Raw genomic sequence first — 16,362 nt, forward strand, 5'->3', positions numbered from 1 at the left:
TGTAGGTCTGCTGCCAAATGCAAAATCTAACCTATAAAATAGCGGCAAATAGGTGGAGCTGGCTATGTCGAAATTGGTCCTGCAGTTAAATAAATTTTGGTAGCAAGTGCAGTACACTGAAGCTATATTTTGAATTAGGTAGTTTTGAGAATAAGTTGGAAAATCTGTACTCTAAACATTCGCTAGAATGAAGAAAAAGCTCAATCAAAGGTTTCGATGAGAAAGTTCTAAGACCCTAGTGAAAACACGAACTACGTGTACCTAACTTGCTAAAGAGAAGCGTATAAGCGGAAATGCTGAAAAACGCTTTTAAAGTAATTAATTTAAAAAATAATTTATTTATATTTTTAGATTTATATTAAGCGTCAGTACGTAAGAACAAGTGCTGATCTTGTTCGAACATTACCCTATACGCTTTTTCAATAGAAATTTCTAATATTTCAGCTTCGTTGTAGCATACGATCCTTTTGTATTTATACAATGTGCACCGATAACATGAAGGAAATACAAGCACCAGCAATTCGAAAGTTTTAAACTCTGAGTCTTATAATCAGAGGATGAAGTATCTACGTTTTATCATCCACATTCCCATCGTAATGATCGTAGAGCACTGGTAAATCTATTTTGTTCTAATAGCCACTATTTTGCTAGTATAGAATTTACTTATTATGTAAAACTAATTCACGTCCTCACTATTCCGCAATTTTTACTTAAATCTTTAATAACTTACATATGCTGTACTTGAGCACACCTTAACAATGTTCGTCTTCCCACCAGTTTCAAAAGAGGAACCGTAGTAGCGTACTCTCCGGAAGCTTTTCCAGTTAGTTCTGATCTATCCTCTATTTCAGATCTGTCCAATAAGCTCTATTAGTACCTAAATGTACAGACACTTGCAGCTACCTAAACATGCTTGAAATAACCACGCTCACTATCGAGTCTTTCTTCTATTATTTACAAAACTTTATTAGTCCACCTTTGTTTTCTTATATTAATTATTATCGATTCCTCTCGCTCCTTTTCTCTTAATATTTTTCACTTTTGCTATACATATATATATTATATATATATATATATATATATATATATATATATATACCTGTTCTCTCAGTGTGTCTTTCCGTGTGTCTCAGTCGTTGTTTGCCTGTCCCTATTTCATCATCACGCGTTCACCACACATAATACTCTCTTTTTTTTGGCGTTGGTTGGTAGATTTTTAAATATCTGTTCTTATCTGTATCACTTTCTATCATCATTGGGACCAGTTTATAACTGGCAGGAATTGTTTTTGTCGTTATGATTCGTTGAGAGCGATTTGGGGTAGGGCGAAGGGGATTTTCGGGCAAGGAGAGGATGGATGTGCTGATTCCGGTTTACAAAACTGCGTTCACTTCCGTGACAATTTCCGGTGGCGACGTATTTGGCGCATTGATTTAAAATGCGTGACTGTCCCTAGTCGACGTAGACTAGGGGTACGGACTAGGCAGAGTTTTTGGCGTGCAAGTCCACACTCGTCATCGTGCCATCGTCAGGATAATATCTCTCGCCAGTTAGTCCGTTGAACGTGTGGCGTTTTCGGTTTTTCCTTCTTTGCTTCGTTTTCATCACTGGCGTTCCCATAATGGCCGATATGTTCTATAAGCAACAAACGCACACACGCACGCTAGCTCCATGCCCTTCGATCTCACAGTATTTGTGCTCGTTAACGGTACTGTCTATATTGCAGGCGAGAGGCTAACGTGACATTGACGCACTCTGTTTCTGCTTTAGGTCTGGTTCGCTCTGAATACGATAGCTATGAAAATAATTATCAAATAGCCACTAATTAGAAGACGCTCTTATATTGGCACCTGTTGCCAGTTAGTTGAGTCGTATACAATTCTCTAATTTTTCTCTCTTCTCGTCAATATGGCGTCAAATAGTATAACAGCTTCTATGTTAATCCAATTATATCTTATATATCGCATGTAGTAGGCTGTGAAATCACGATTATCCAACGAACTGTCCAATGTCAATCTTTACTTTGTTACCTGAAAGACAAATACGTATTCTTTACTTTTTATTTTTCGAGTGGCCAAAACAGGCCGCGTCATCTGCTTGAGGCTGCCTTTATCACTCAATGACACTGAATCATGCAACGAGCCGCGACCTTATCATATTGGTTTATTCTACGCATTCCTAATCTAAGGCTAAATATTGCCAGAGTGATGGGCTTGTGATTAGCGAGACGATGCTCTGCTATCAAACGTGGCTGTTACTTTGCTTCTCTTTCGATTCTATTTGCTCTATTATTAGGTCACAAAGTTGCATAGCACTAATGTTGGTCAACTCATTTTTGAGTATGGTAGCAACGTATGACTCGCACTAGCCGTTTTGGTTTGTTACTAAGAGTCCGGTCGCGTGTCCTAAGAAACAACACCGCATAGGCTGGTACGACAGAGCTTGTGTGCAGCTCTGTGCGGGGGCATCGGAGGGGGATCTATTACAGACTATACATGTTTCTTGTAGATATATTCCAATGTATGCAGGTAATAGTCAGCGGGATTACCGGAAGTAACACAATGACCTATTTCCGGTATGAATGGATTCCCCTTATTTAGCTCCCTGTCGTACAGCCGAAGAACCAAAGCCAGCATACGATATGCCTACCATCGTTACTAATTATTGGAACGATATATCAATCTGTGTAAGATGTGTTTGTGGAGCCTCGATGCTGGCTTCCCTAGGTAGCAGCAAGAGGCGGGAGTTCGGTACGAACCCCCTTAATTGGCGGGCCGGAACCGTTGTTCGCACTTCATTGCCTGCAATCTCGTCATCCTATAGAAACTATCCCACTTGTGAGCTTCGAGTCAGGCCATCGCTAACCGATTCTTCACAACAACTGTGATGAGTTCTAGGAGTGATGAATGTGAAAATCTTCGTACTTCGCTGCTAGAAGAAGCAACCTAAGTTCGATGAATCTCTAATACAACTAAAATATGTGTTGCATTTTCAATCATTTTTGCAATATATCACATGTCCATGCACGCATACAGAATGCTCATATTCAGAGAAAAGCATGCATTGTTTTTCTGTAGAATAGCGTACCTGTTTTAAAGTGCTATGTGGCTATAGCTATCTTCCGATAAAATGGCAGATACTGCGGACGAAAACCACTCTGTTAGTCCATACGCGATGTCCCGGCGGCTTTTTCCTACTGTTTCGTCATTCTGGCGAATGTGAGGCAGTGCAGTGTACAGGAACATGAGCGTCTGTCTACGCTCGCTCTTATTAGCTGTATTGGTTTCATCTGCTTCTACGTTCCGTGACTTTTTCCATCTTGTTATTTCCAGTATTACCGCTATTGTTATTATCGTATTTATATAACCTTATTTACAATTGTGCACGCTTTTCATCGTGGCATTACCGGCAACGGCGGAGGAAGGCGGAAGCTTCAGGGGAAAAAGAATGGCTTCTTCTTTTTGTTGGTTGGATTGGGGAGAAGGGTCATCGTTTGTTGTCACCGGACATGCCTGCTATACAAGTGTACACGAGTTGTGTGCATATACTTGTGATGATGACTAAATCGACTCGTATTTTTACTTCATCCGTTCTTTGTCTTCTGTTAATTTCTTTCTTCTGTCGAATTTGCGTTGTCTTCAATTCGTATCTATTTTATCTATGCTGAAATTGTGTGTTGGTCTTCCTATATTTACACGAAGTGGATTTATTCTTTTTCTACGGCAAATATTGGCACTGCTCAAGTGCGCGCCCAAACCCTCAGTCAGTTAAGTTTAATATAGCCTACAAAACAAAGGCTGACATTTGACAAGTGAGGATGGGCACTAGCTTTTGCTTCAAAGTCATACCGACCACCCAAACCCATGTTTTTTTATTATTATTATTACTGTTGTTATAGGTATCTACTATAGGCCCAGATAGACAGCAGTAAGTATTTGATGGCATTTTCGACGGTTGTTGAAGGTCAATCGGTTCAAAGACCATCACCGTTCCGTTGCCTCCATCTAGTGGGTTATTTAGGCGCGTGTGATGTATAAGGTTTTAAATATTTATACACGCTATCAGCTCAGATGTAGGCAAGGGGCGCACCTGCGGACTTGTACTTTTTTTCGGTGGTTGAAATCGTGTAGTAGTTTACGCACGCTTGACTCATGGGAGGAGATGGCGGTGGCTTGTGACCTTGCATGTTTTGTTGATGCTGTGGACTGGGTGGACCGACCGTCATATAAACATGCTGGTTCATCATTGAATCCATCGGATTGGCTATCAGATACCCCGTCGAGTTAAGAGTGTGCTGACTCGAGTAATAGGACGAACCACTGCTACCGTTGTGATAGGGCGATTGTTGTTGCTGAGCTTGCTGTAGTTGCAAGCCGCCCCCACCACTGCCAACACCTGGCAAAGTGCCACTTCCGAGAGTGCCGCTTTGGACAGCTCCTCCACCAGGACTACCGAAATGGGCCTGCGTTAGATATGCTTGATGTAGATGGTTATGATGCAAGCTATGGTGCATACTGTGTAAGTCAGTGGCGTGATGCACCATAGGCGAGGTCCCAAGTATACCCGCGCCTACACCATCACAGCAAGCTGCTTGCAACTGTTTCGTCTTAATCAGTAATATCTGGGAGCGTCGTCGCCACCATATTGCTACTCCTGCCGCGATTAGAATACCTAACAGACAGGCTGATGCTATACACACAACAAGCATACCACGCTTTGTCGGCCCATCGCAGTCGAGATCGACTTTTGACAAGTTCTTGATGTACTCGTTCTCCAGATGGGTAGGACCGCCGCAGCGGACTGCTGAGCTATTATTGGGGTAATTGCCAATCGATTCATGGAACCTCAAATGAGTCCAAAGCCATTCTACGGAGCAGTTACAAACGAGCGGGTTCAAAGATACGTCTAAAGAGTCTAACTGCTCTATAGGTACAGCCCTTGGTGGGATGAACTGCAAAGAGTTGCCTCGTAGACTGATGTGCTTTAGAACCCGCAGCTGCGCAAAAAGTTTTTCAGGCAGATACTGAAAAAGTTTGTTATTTTCTAATATCACCTGTTCAACATTCGGCGTCCGTGAAAATGCGTCCTCAGCAATGGTCTCAAACGTTTCCGACTGTGTTAGGCTAAATTTCTTTAGAGCTGGCAGGACCCTTAGGTCGTCTGACTCAATTTGGGTAAAGCGATTCCCTCCAACGGTCAATTCCTCGAGTTTATGAAGTTCCGCAAGGCTTGTTGAAGGGAATTCCTCAATTGCATTGTACTGGAGGTTAAGGCCGATGAGCGATACGAGTCCGCTGAACGCGTTGGGTTCAAACGATACAATGCCACACCTGTCTAGATATAGCTCCCGTAAGCGGCTGAGGTAGTGGAACGCGTGATTCGGTATACTTGGTAACAAATTGGCTCCATAGTCGAGCGTGTGCAAATGAGATAGGTGGGCAAACGCTTCACTCGGGATCTCTTCAAACGAATTTGCGCGTAAGATGAGTCTGTGTAAACGCACTAGACCGATGAAGGCCGCAGAGTCGACCTTGACGAGCTGGTTCTGTGATAGGTCCAAAATTTCAAGGTTGCGCATGTCGTGGAACGCCCGAGCTGGTAATGTGCTGAGTGAGTTCCTGTGCAGGTTGAGTTCGTTTAGGTTCTGGAATAGTAAGAAATGTAGCCATTTATTATTACTTTGCTACACTGGGCATCTGTCTTCTAAGCTTTACTTACGAGCAAGTGTCTAATATTGGGAAAACATCAGGTATTTTAAAAAACTGAGCTGCTAGTACTGATGAAGCCTTCCATTGAGTATATTCTTCAAAACTTTTGCAACTAGGTTTGCCAAATATATAGCCTAACCATTATTTTTGAGTTTAGATATATACAGTAATTGATAATAGTAATAATAAACTGCATTCCTATTTATTTACCTGTAATCCCTTAAACGTTTCTGCATTGACCTGTTCCACATAATTGTTTCCGAGGTCCAATCGCTTGAGGTGACGTAAGTGAAAATTGTTTTTGTTGAGGTTCGCCAGTTGATTATAGCTCACGTTCAAATTTTCCAGCTGGGCATAGACGCTGAACGAACCGAGAATATTTTTAATATTATTCCGTGATAAATGGAGCTCCCGCAGGCCTGGATTCAGCGTAATGGGAATCACGTCCAAGGATGCGTCGTCGCAACGGACTGCGAGCTCGTCATCGTTACAATGGCATCGTAAAGGGCAGAAGCCCCGCCATGCCTCAGAGAAGCTGATCCGTTGTATAATCAACAAGAGACCTCCCCAGAGGACCCCGAGGGGTAACGATGAGGCTCGCATCTCCTCCTGAAACGAAGGCAAATGTAAATGGAAGACCAGCACTGATAAGGACCGTATATTTAGGTTAACACAAGTAATAACGACTATAAACTAAATTACGTCATATAGTAGTTGTACAACTTATTTGCCTGACATTGCATTAATATGCATTGTAAGATATAAACATTTGCTTTGTTCTATAAGATATCACCGTGATTCGACTAAACTTGCTAGATATAAATAGATTTTCATTCTACCTATATAAGTCCAATAAAAGTCATCATCATTAAACTGTTCTCACAGGTTTGCCGCATGCAAGAGCTACAAACTGGTGGCACACCGTAATAGGTTAGTTGTGACAGAGTCAGAAACCCCCAGTGTTTTGAAAGCAAACAGGCCAAATTTATGGCCTGTAAATGTCCGTTTTCCGTGAATTTCATTTGAGAGATTCATGCATAATTCACATGTGGATATAACTAAATACTGCAATTGCAATTCTACAGCATGATCGTATTATCACTCATACGCAACGATGGAAGCATCAAAACGCACACCGGGCATTCTGACTGATTTAGTTATTTGTTTTCCCATATTTTATCAATTTTCTAAATAGATTACCTTTCTGTAACTAAATAGCCACTTATATTGGTACCCCTTTTTCCGGCTCATCCGCTTTAGAGAAAGGCATACAATTAGCACTAGTATTAATCTTGACTTATCATCCTGTCAGTATCCTGTTCCCTGGCGTTATGCCTATTGAGGCACTTGTCCTCGCGCCGGATTACTGCATGCACGCAGAGGTATGGCGGCACGATGATTTCGGCCTTGTACATAGTCCTTCGTAAAGGTGCTCCCTGGTACTGACCTTCAGCATGTATTTGTGTAGACATTAACGTAGGGTTGCCGCTTTACATACATCAACACCTGGATAGCTGGATTCTTTTGCTACTATTGTTGTTTTGTGAACAGGAACTCGAATGGAGAGTCACAGACGACCCGGGTTGAGGGCGGTAGTCCAGGAAACTCTAACAATGTTGTTGGTACAATTCGGGTCAAATAACCTATTATGTCAGAGGAACGGGTCTACTGTGAGGACATTGGTCGAAACGTCCGCGTAACATGTACGATATAACGCTATACTGAACTATTGTAGACGCGCCCAATTCCCTGGGGTGTCGAGAGCCCATTAGCGTAGAGGATTGGCTTGATACATATTTCAAATGACTGCCGACAAAATATTTACGATGCTCTTGCAGCTATTCAGCGTATTACATTTTGTCAGCCAAATCGTCGATAATGGATCATCCTACATAGATGGTGATATTCAATTTTATCACATGTACTGTAACATGTATCTATTATAATTTCTAATCTAAAAGCAATGTCGCCTAAGCAAGACAACGTATTATATGTTACTTCTGTTTAAAAAGTCACATTAGGGGCGTGATTGCCGTTGTGGGATGCGTGACGAAAATGGACTCTACATGATCTTGATTTGAAAAGCTTGTCGTAACTACAAAAAGAAAGAGGGCTATATTTAAAAAGAGTTGGATGACATGAGAGGGCATATCGAAGTCAATCCGATGAGTGCGTGAGGTTAACGATCATCTTCGAATGCAGTAGCTTTTCCTTCTGCTGCCTAGCAACACTTGCTCGGTCGTTGCTAAGCAGCTGTGTTCTCCTGGATCATTAGGTTCTAGAGAAGCTAGTGGCGGCGTAATAGTCCCTGTATACTGCATGCATGAAAAACTTTCTGGGGACGAAGAGCACGTGATAAAAGTAGTTCGTGGCTGGCCCCCTTATGCATTATAAGGCCTTTATCGACAATATGAGATTTGGTGGAAAGTAGTTCTCAAGAGCTGTAAGTAAAAATATGGCCAACAGTGATTCGGTTATGTGTAGTCCATGGTTGGCTGCTTATGTATTCGAAAGGTTCTTTGCCTTACGTTGTTACGGGAGTACCACGAAACGCTTGTAGCTAAGATCTCAATTAAGCCCGCTGCGAATATATCGTGAACTAATTTGATAGTACAACAATGTTTAATTATTGACGAACTGAGATTTCGGCTCGGACAGAACAGCGAAGAAAAAAAACTACGTTTCCATAGCAGCTGCAATTGATGTCTTGTTTCGCTCTCTACCTGTTTTTCCTTTGATAAGTAGACGCATTAACATCTCATTGACTGAAGTTATCAGACTTTGGATCAGTTGTATAATTCACATCATTCCCATGTGTCATTGTAACGTCTGACCTGGACAACTAGCTATGCATTTTGCAGGACCTTGATACCTAGATGCCATTGGGTACCAATGCATCCAATACCTATATGCATGTATATATATATGCTTCATCTACTAATTCGCTTGACTTGAATTTCGTGTTCATGGGACATTGCGCTGTGTATTTATAAATTTCAGTGAGTGGCTCTGTGAACGAAAGTTGGCGAGAGCATCGCGTGGTCAACAGCGTGCTTGCGAGAGGCTTATCCCCCCCCCGGGGGGGGGGTGCACTGTGTGACGAAAACAGTTTACTGCGTAATGATTCGATTGCGTGCGTTTTTCCATCGCGTATTATTTGAGCGCCTAGTGCGGAACTATGCGTCGCAGCGAATTTGAAAAAACCCGCTCGCCGTTAAGCTCTCGGTGCACCGAGAACCTTCGGTGATTATGGCCATTTGCGTAAGCAGAGAAATGCTTCGTATACAAAGTAATCATTGTTGCATGCAGCGGGTTTCGGAGACTCGGTAGTTCTGACAAGACAGGGCTACATTCACTAAATGCATAAGTGTTTCAGCGACTAGACTGTAACATCCGTTTGTTAGCACAGACAGGTCCTGAATGTAGGTCCTGAAAACACTGTATCGGCTATGTCAATTACCGAGAAAACATCAAATGGTCATCTTCGCAAACAAACCACTAGAGGTATTCGATGTAGAAGGACCGTCCTTTTTTCTATCTCTTGCAGGTCATATATTTTAGATCCCTGAAAGTATTATGCCATCCGTCATGCCAAGCGGGATCTAAAATGGTGCAATAGGCTACTTGAGTTTGGAGAACTACACGGCTTATGATCGAGATCGTTTACTGATTACAACCAGGATCAGCAGATGATCTCGATACAACCAGGACCCCTTGACGTTGAACCGCATTTATTGTATATTGCTACATCACTAAGGCTGTCTTCCGGTGGATTTCATGGATAAGTTGTTCGTTTATGACTCATTGTTTATTGTTTGGATTCTTTACCTAAAGCTTAATTCTCTGCATAACAACATTGTATATGCATAGGCCTTTGACATAAAATTGAGGTAAAAGTGCTTCTGTTCAACTGAAACTCAGTGATTTTCAGCGTGTTAACACTAATAACGGTTTTAACAAAGATATCAAATTTGATAAAAGGTGTTGCATAGAACATATTGCATCAACAGATTTACGTTAACAAAATACATTACAAATGTGTGATTGATACGACCCATCTCATTTATGTCAGAGGACGAAATAAGGTTCGATCCAGATAAAATAGAAGTGAAATTCTTGTAATCTCCCGTACTTTCAACTGTTTATTTTACCAGCTCAATTCAAGCGTCAGCGCTAAAACTGCCGAAATAAAGGTTTTCAGGACGCAGGAGCCAGTATCGTTTTAGTGTGGATGCACGAATCGTCGCATAAGTTCATCTCAGACCTGTAAAACATAGCCTACGAGGAAATTTCAAATTTGGCTCCCTGGTGACACTTTTGAGTGGTAGGCTATTTCTAAATCACATAGATTATTCTACAGATGCAAATTTCGTCATGCCTATTTATTTATATTAGAAATTTTCTTGCGGAAGTTTCACCCTGTCGTTACGTAGCATTATTTATGTTTCGAGTTTTACGTTCGGTAACGCCGTTACGTATTCCATTAGACGGCTGAGCCCCAAACAAAGATGGGTTCGAACCTAGACCACAACGTGTCCCTAAGATTAGCAGGTAAATACGTTACCACTAAGCTATCACAAACATACTCATTTTCTACAAAGACATTGCGTTGCCAAACAGGTCTGGAACGATTGGATGCCTCCCAAACGAACGTTGATGAAGACCAATCCCGGACCAAGCTCGGTACGGCCATTATAATGTAACACTCAACACTGTATTACGCATCATTCAAACAAAAGCACAGGTTCCCTCGTTTTTTTTTTGACTTCGTTAAAGACCGCCCTTTTGAGGATGCTTGTCAAGTGCTATTGTTTAATTTCAGCATACCTTTCCTGAGCTTCGCTTGAGAAAATCTACGATAAAGCATATCATTTTTTTGTTTACCTATATGTTATTTTTGCTTTTCTAATGTCATAATCATAGAAAACATTATTAATACGCCGAATTAAGTCTTGTGGAATTTTATACTCTCTTATGTAGAACACAAAGCGTCTGTGTTTCCCTATCGGTCACGAACTTCATGGTTACACAGCTCAGTGTATCGTTGAGGCAATTTTGCCATGTATAGCAAGCATTTGTGCTCTTCAATATGAGGTCGTTGCATAATCTGAAAGTTTAAAAAATCCAGAATATCCAGATAGGTCTAACGCTGTCCAGATTAGAGAGTTAAAGTACTTCAACCTTTGTGACAATTTTTAGAGGTGGTATTAATTAAGCGTGGCTTAATAGTTAGGGACAGAAAGTGATCCGAAAATTTTGTATCTGTTTTGTGCGTGGCGTATAAGTAGTTGGTAAAAATTTCATCTACAGCGTCAAAATTCAGCATGAAATAGGTTTTCGAGAAACGGGCTTATGGAAATTTCTTTGGAAATTTGGATACTGTATTTTCTTTTCTATTTCGCATGTCGTATAGCAATGTTTATTTGGAGACAAGCGTAAATTACTATTTTATTAAACATTTCAGAATGGAAGATTGAAAAAACATAAACGAAGTGACATATTGTCAAGGGCTGGTAGTTGAATTTGTCGTAAGCTAGAAAACTGGTTCAAAACTCATAATCGTATTGAAACAATAACATTTAAAAGTGCCACGAAGTTCTATAGGCTTCGTTGTCATATGCTCTCTCTATATCTTATAGTAATACAATAATGAAAGCTAGCTAAAAATATGCTCTCAAAGGGCAAATCTCTTCTATCGGTTGCCTCGATAAAAAAACACCTTATTTTTGACCTTGCTAGACCTGATGCTCCTGTCTGGCTGAGACGTTGGTTGCCTATCAGGCCCTTGGGGGCACATTGACGACGCTTCTTTCAATTTGCAACTTTCAGTTTCAGAAGCGATCTTACTTGTTTCGTTGCAACTTCTTCCGACAATGTTTTCTTCTTAGAGCGTCTTCTCACATCCACAGTCAGGGTTCGCTTAATTGATATTCTCCTATCGTCTTTGCTGGACATGCTAGTTATGTCTGCTTCACCCTGAAGATGTGAGTAGGGCCCAGCCGCTATGTCGAGCTATTTCTGCTTCAACCAAACCTTCGGGAGAGGAAAAAATTAGATGGGGTGTTGAATTGGAAAAGCCAGTCAGAGCAAGCAGAGCAAATAACACGTAAGCAGCATAAACTAAGCTGCCTCTGTACACGAAATCGTGCTCGCTTTCAGCCCAAATTTTGTTGGCTCGTCTGTCATTGTGAGCTGCACTTAACAATCTTGTTGGCACTGGCTTCCGATAACCCAATGCGATAAACAGCATTCCTTTGTCCAGTACTGCCCGACTTGCAGAAAATTTGGTGTCACCTTGCGCGCTTTTCTGGGGTAGTAGCAAACTGACCCACTAATACGCTGCCACGGTATAGATAGCAAGTGAACGAAGTGGCTGGCGTTACCACATCGATCCTGTCATCACCGCTTCCGAGCCTTTCGCTAGAGGTATTGGATCGGAGGAAATTTGAAACATTCTAGCAGAGTTTGGGCGTAGCGATCTCTGGTTGTTTAAGGGCGTGGCTGGAGGTTAGTGAAACCGTGTACAACTGAAGTAACTATGCGGACCTTATATTTTCTCCTTTATGCCGAATATGACTTGTATATCAAACCAAGCAGAACAGAGATTGACTCGTCATAGTATAACCTCCACCGGCAAGGCTACCTGACGATCTCATGGGGGTTCTGGTAGTATGATGACTCATATGTGGTTAACAATATCCAGACGAGCAAATACGTCGTAGGCCAACACGACTTGCCGTAAGAAAGACATGATAATGTCATGGATACGATAACAGTTCCATATAGTTAGGTTAGGGGTTAGCAGGTTAGCATCATGCTCAAGAATTATGTCAACTGTGAAATGACTAATTCGAAGTAAAACGTAATAATAAACTAACACGAATCTCAAAGTTCGGTGCCGTCTGTGATGCAATATAATAAAATGGGGTATCCTTGGCTGTAGAATTTTTTGTTAGAAGTTTTCGTTAAATTTAGCTACAGTTGACGTTCAGCGCCACATTTGATGACGCACGCATTTGCATGACCCATTACCTAGGTTAGCAGACTATGCACGTGACGAATAAATGTAAAAATAAGCATAATGGTTAGCCGTTATTTTTAGGTGCACTCATACGTGCAGAGGACGAAATCCGCAATACGTTACGACACAATGCGTTTATAGCTAGCTAGCTATATTACACTGAATTGTTAACCCATTTAAACGTTTCGGGTCGTTCATCCGGAAGTGTCGTTAACCGTTGCATTGTAATTGTCATTTTGCCCTTCGTAAGCCTATTACTTTCATTGATAATTATCCTTGATAGCAATATCTTTTTCTATAGTTCCGGCAAGAGGCCTTTAGGAATCAGTAGAAAATCAAATTGGACCAGCGCTTAGAGCGCAGGTATTACATCTTCAAAGTTCTACCGCTTTTCGCCTAGTATTGTCTCTGAATATACCGCGACATGATGTTCGTTGCCGAATACTTTGAAGCAGATTACTAGCCTTGTGTTACGCTGTTCTATAAACAATAGAGGACTCTAATATACTTTCACTTGGGCTCGCCTTCTTCCACAGTTTGTTTTCGCCTCGCCTGCATGCACGATTAAAGCCGTTGAATCGTTCTGCCTGACGTTGCTCGGCGCCTTCCTTTCCATCCAACCGGAGCCATTTTCCTAATCACTTCTGTCTAAAATCCGTCGTTGGTCGCGCACACTCCCACATATACACATGTGCCAATATTCCGTGTCTGTCCGACCCACACAATCGCACCCAACTATCTATCCCTCACGAGCCTGCCTTTCTATGAAACGTTACTCTCCATCGCGCACGGTCGCCAAAGCGCCATTCGATTAGAAAGACGGCGAAAGCTTCGTTTGTGTGTATGGGTTATTTGGAGTAAAGGCTTTCTGACACGTTCCGGAAGTCAGTACGACGACATTTGATTTTCACGTTTCATCGTCAACGCGCCAAGGCTCTGTCTCTCCGCTGCCACGGCTGTAACGGGCGTCCTTCTTTTTTACACGTTTCCGCTGCCGCTAGCGTCATTGCTTCTGACGCATTGGAAGGCTTTGTTGAGAAGGTTTCTTCTCTTGCTATGGCCTTTTTTGCTTCACGCCTGTATTCCACTTAGCTTTTCCCTTTTTTGCGCTCTTTTTCCTACTACTCTTTCCTTTACTTGCGCTCGACGCTGTTCATTCTCTAACGGGCTCTGAGCTTGGCGAGAAAAACTGAGGGTAAGTCGGTTGCTTTCTCTCCCGCTCAGTTACAATAGGGACATTGACAGGATCGAGCGTCGAGCCGTTGGAGACGCCGGTGAAAAGCACGCTGTACGCAACACTACAAAGAACTGTTTCTGTTTCTGCCGCGAAAGACGGCATAAACGTTTTTCCTAGTCAGTCTGCTGTCACACTCTCGTTCTAACGTTGTTCAGCTCTCATTTTGCTATCTACCATCAAACCCATTCGTTGTGTCCACACCATGTCCGTTTTTGACAAGCACTAGGCTGTAGGAATATCGCCATAAGTTCGAACCTACACTTACGGTCAATACAACTGCGGCACCAATGATACATGGTTTTTTCAAAAAAAAAAAAAAAGTGTTTTGCTTTGATTTTCATCTTTTTTTTATTAAAGAAAATGATGCAGTAGCATCAGCAAATGTGAACAGAACGGACATTATTGTGAATGATGCGGAAATGTGTTGTGTCTAAACGCGCCGTATTTGGACATCCGTCTCATACCATTCACTATCTAAGTACCGGGAATAATAGAGTCCTTATAAACAGGCTTATAGCTAGAATTTGAAATTTGACCTAAGCTAGCGAAATAACAATTTGTGTTTGCAACTTAGTAAGTTAATAAACTCATGAGGAACAAAGAAAACTTTTGCAAACGATAACATATAGTAAATACATATTTGTCTGCCATTGCCGTCAGCTATAATAGTTAGCAATAAAACACGCACGTGTGTACTATTAACAGCACTAACGAAAACATTTAAAGCATTGCGATCTCTTATACGTTAACAAAGGCCATTTTGAATGCGCAAATGGGTCGTGGCATCGGGTATCAGCTTCGAAATAGTGAACCATATAAGCCCTATAAATAAAAAGATAAATAGCCATATGGAGCGCTCCTATCGATTTCAGTAGAACACGCAACTGACATAGAGTTACTACATATGCAAAATTGAAGCTAAACAATATGGTAGATGGATGATTAGTGAAACTTCTAAAATAACAAAGACCTTTCTGGCTATTTTTAACCTAAGATCATTTGCTTTATTTACTCCACTGAATATAGACCCAGTTAATAAAATGGCAACACATATTCAGTCATGTAAGGTCACTCATGAATCAGGAACGTTATCCGTTGCAGTTTTTACTCGGTAAATTTTTATGTATCATGATTCCGATTGGAATTTTCCTTAGTTTTCTGCCATGTAACGTCACCCAGAAGCATTGGGGAGAGCTTATCAACTTCAAGGACACTTGTAAAGCAAAGTAGGGTTTTGCAAGGGCAGACCAGATTTGGTTGCTTTTCTCTTTCGGCCTTCCTCAGTTGGTCGGGCTAGAGATGTTCATTGGGTCTTACCTCTAGCGACGCCTACACGGGCGGATGTTCAAGTAGTATTGGGCTCATCCTATCCTGGCTGGCCGGAATTCTGCTTTGGCGTCCTCTCCTAAAAATCGAGTAAGCAAACACGAACGAGCAAAAGCGATGAGTTTATGGTAGTCAAAGAATGTTGTTCCTGGTAGGTATAAATCAAGGCGACACTAACATAGGCCCTCGATTCAAGGCCCGATATATAATTCTGCAGACGCAGAAAAAGAGAATCAAAGAATTAAAAAGTCGCCCGTCCTACACCTCGCTATTGACCTTTCTAATCACCTTGAATAGATGAATATTGAGACACGTTTTCATCTACATAGTCACACGTATGAGCTATAGGCCCGGTTGCTGTCTCCTGCGCTATTTTTGTCTCGACAAAAACAAAGCCACACGAGAAGTACTATATATAGCGGCCCTTGCCATATTACTACGGTATTCCATCACTACTACTTGCATCACGACTACCATCTACCACGTCCAGCCCATGAAAGCGTATGAACGCATATCATCAGTCTACTGCTAATAAAACTACGTAGAGGAAAGTAGTTCGAAAGAAGCTTTTAATTGGTGGTGCTATCCAAGAAGTCGGTTTTGGCTTGGGCTAGGTAGAAGAACGAGGAGATAAATTGGAAGCGAGAAGCTGTAGTCGCTGCGTAAGCGTGCAAAGGTCGCCGGACGAAGTGCAGGGAGCAGAGAAAATGGGAGTGAGGAGGAGGTATTCGAAGAGATCGGAAATGTATATGAAACTTTACAACAGGAGCCTACGCAGGTGCGTTTCCAGTAGCCACGCAGCAGGCCGTTCGCCTCGAACCCAATTATTATGGGAAAATTTTCGCAGCCTTATCTTCGTTCACTTGTATTAAACTGGCCTAGCCTAATGCAACCGTTAGAACAACACAAGTTGCTTAGGTATATGCATGTATACGCTATACAGCGGTGTCTAACCTCGTTTGGACATACAGATGGATGGACGGGCGGGCGATTGGCAACATTCATAACTCATGCGCCCTCTACATGAATAAGTTTATTCGTGTGTGCTTTAGAGAGGTATGCCCTTAGCG

General features: G+C 41.8%; 1 protein-coding gene across 6 annotated transcripts in view; it reads right to left on the minus strand.

Moving 5' to 3' along the window:
- Positions 1-934: 934 nt before the first annotated feature.
- The window catches only part of LOC111254352 (uncharacterized), a 50,851-nt gene continuing 35,423 nt past the window's right edge, over positions 935-16,362 (minus strand). For 4 of the 6 annotated variants that reach the window (XM_022815091.2, XM_022815088.2, XM_086974721.1 and 1 more), the window contains 4 exons: positions 15,284-15,371; positions 5,919-6,317; positions 3,088-5,644; positions 935-2,030 (listed from right to left, as the gene is read on the minus strand). In XM_022815091.2, coding sequence (XP_022670826.1) covers positions 4,067-5,644; positions 5,919-6,311 — 1,971 coding nt within the window. In that variant the 5' untranslated portion in view covers positions 6,312-6,317; positions 15,284-15,371 and the 3' untranslated portion in view covers positions 935-2,030; positions 3,088-4,066. Of the gene's footprint in view, positions 2,031-3,087; positions 5,645-5,918; positions 6,318-13,237; positions 14,606-15,283; positions 15,372-16,362 lie in introns of those variants that run through there. The other 2 variants (XM_086974720.1, XM_022815090.2) reach the window with 2 other exon arrangements.

Source organism: Varroa destructor, unplaced genomic scaffold, assembly GCF_002443255.2.
Source record: "Varroa destructor unplaced genomic scaffold, Vdes_3.0 BEIS01000007.1, whole genome shotgun sequence".
Taxonomy (NCBI): Eukaryota; Metazoa; Arthropoda; class Arachnida; order Mesostigmata; family Varroidae; genus Varroa; species Varroa destructor.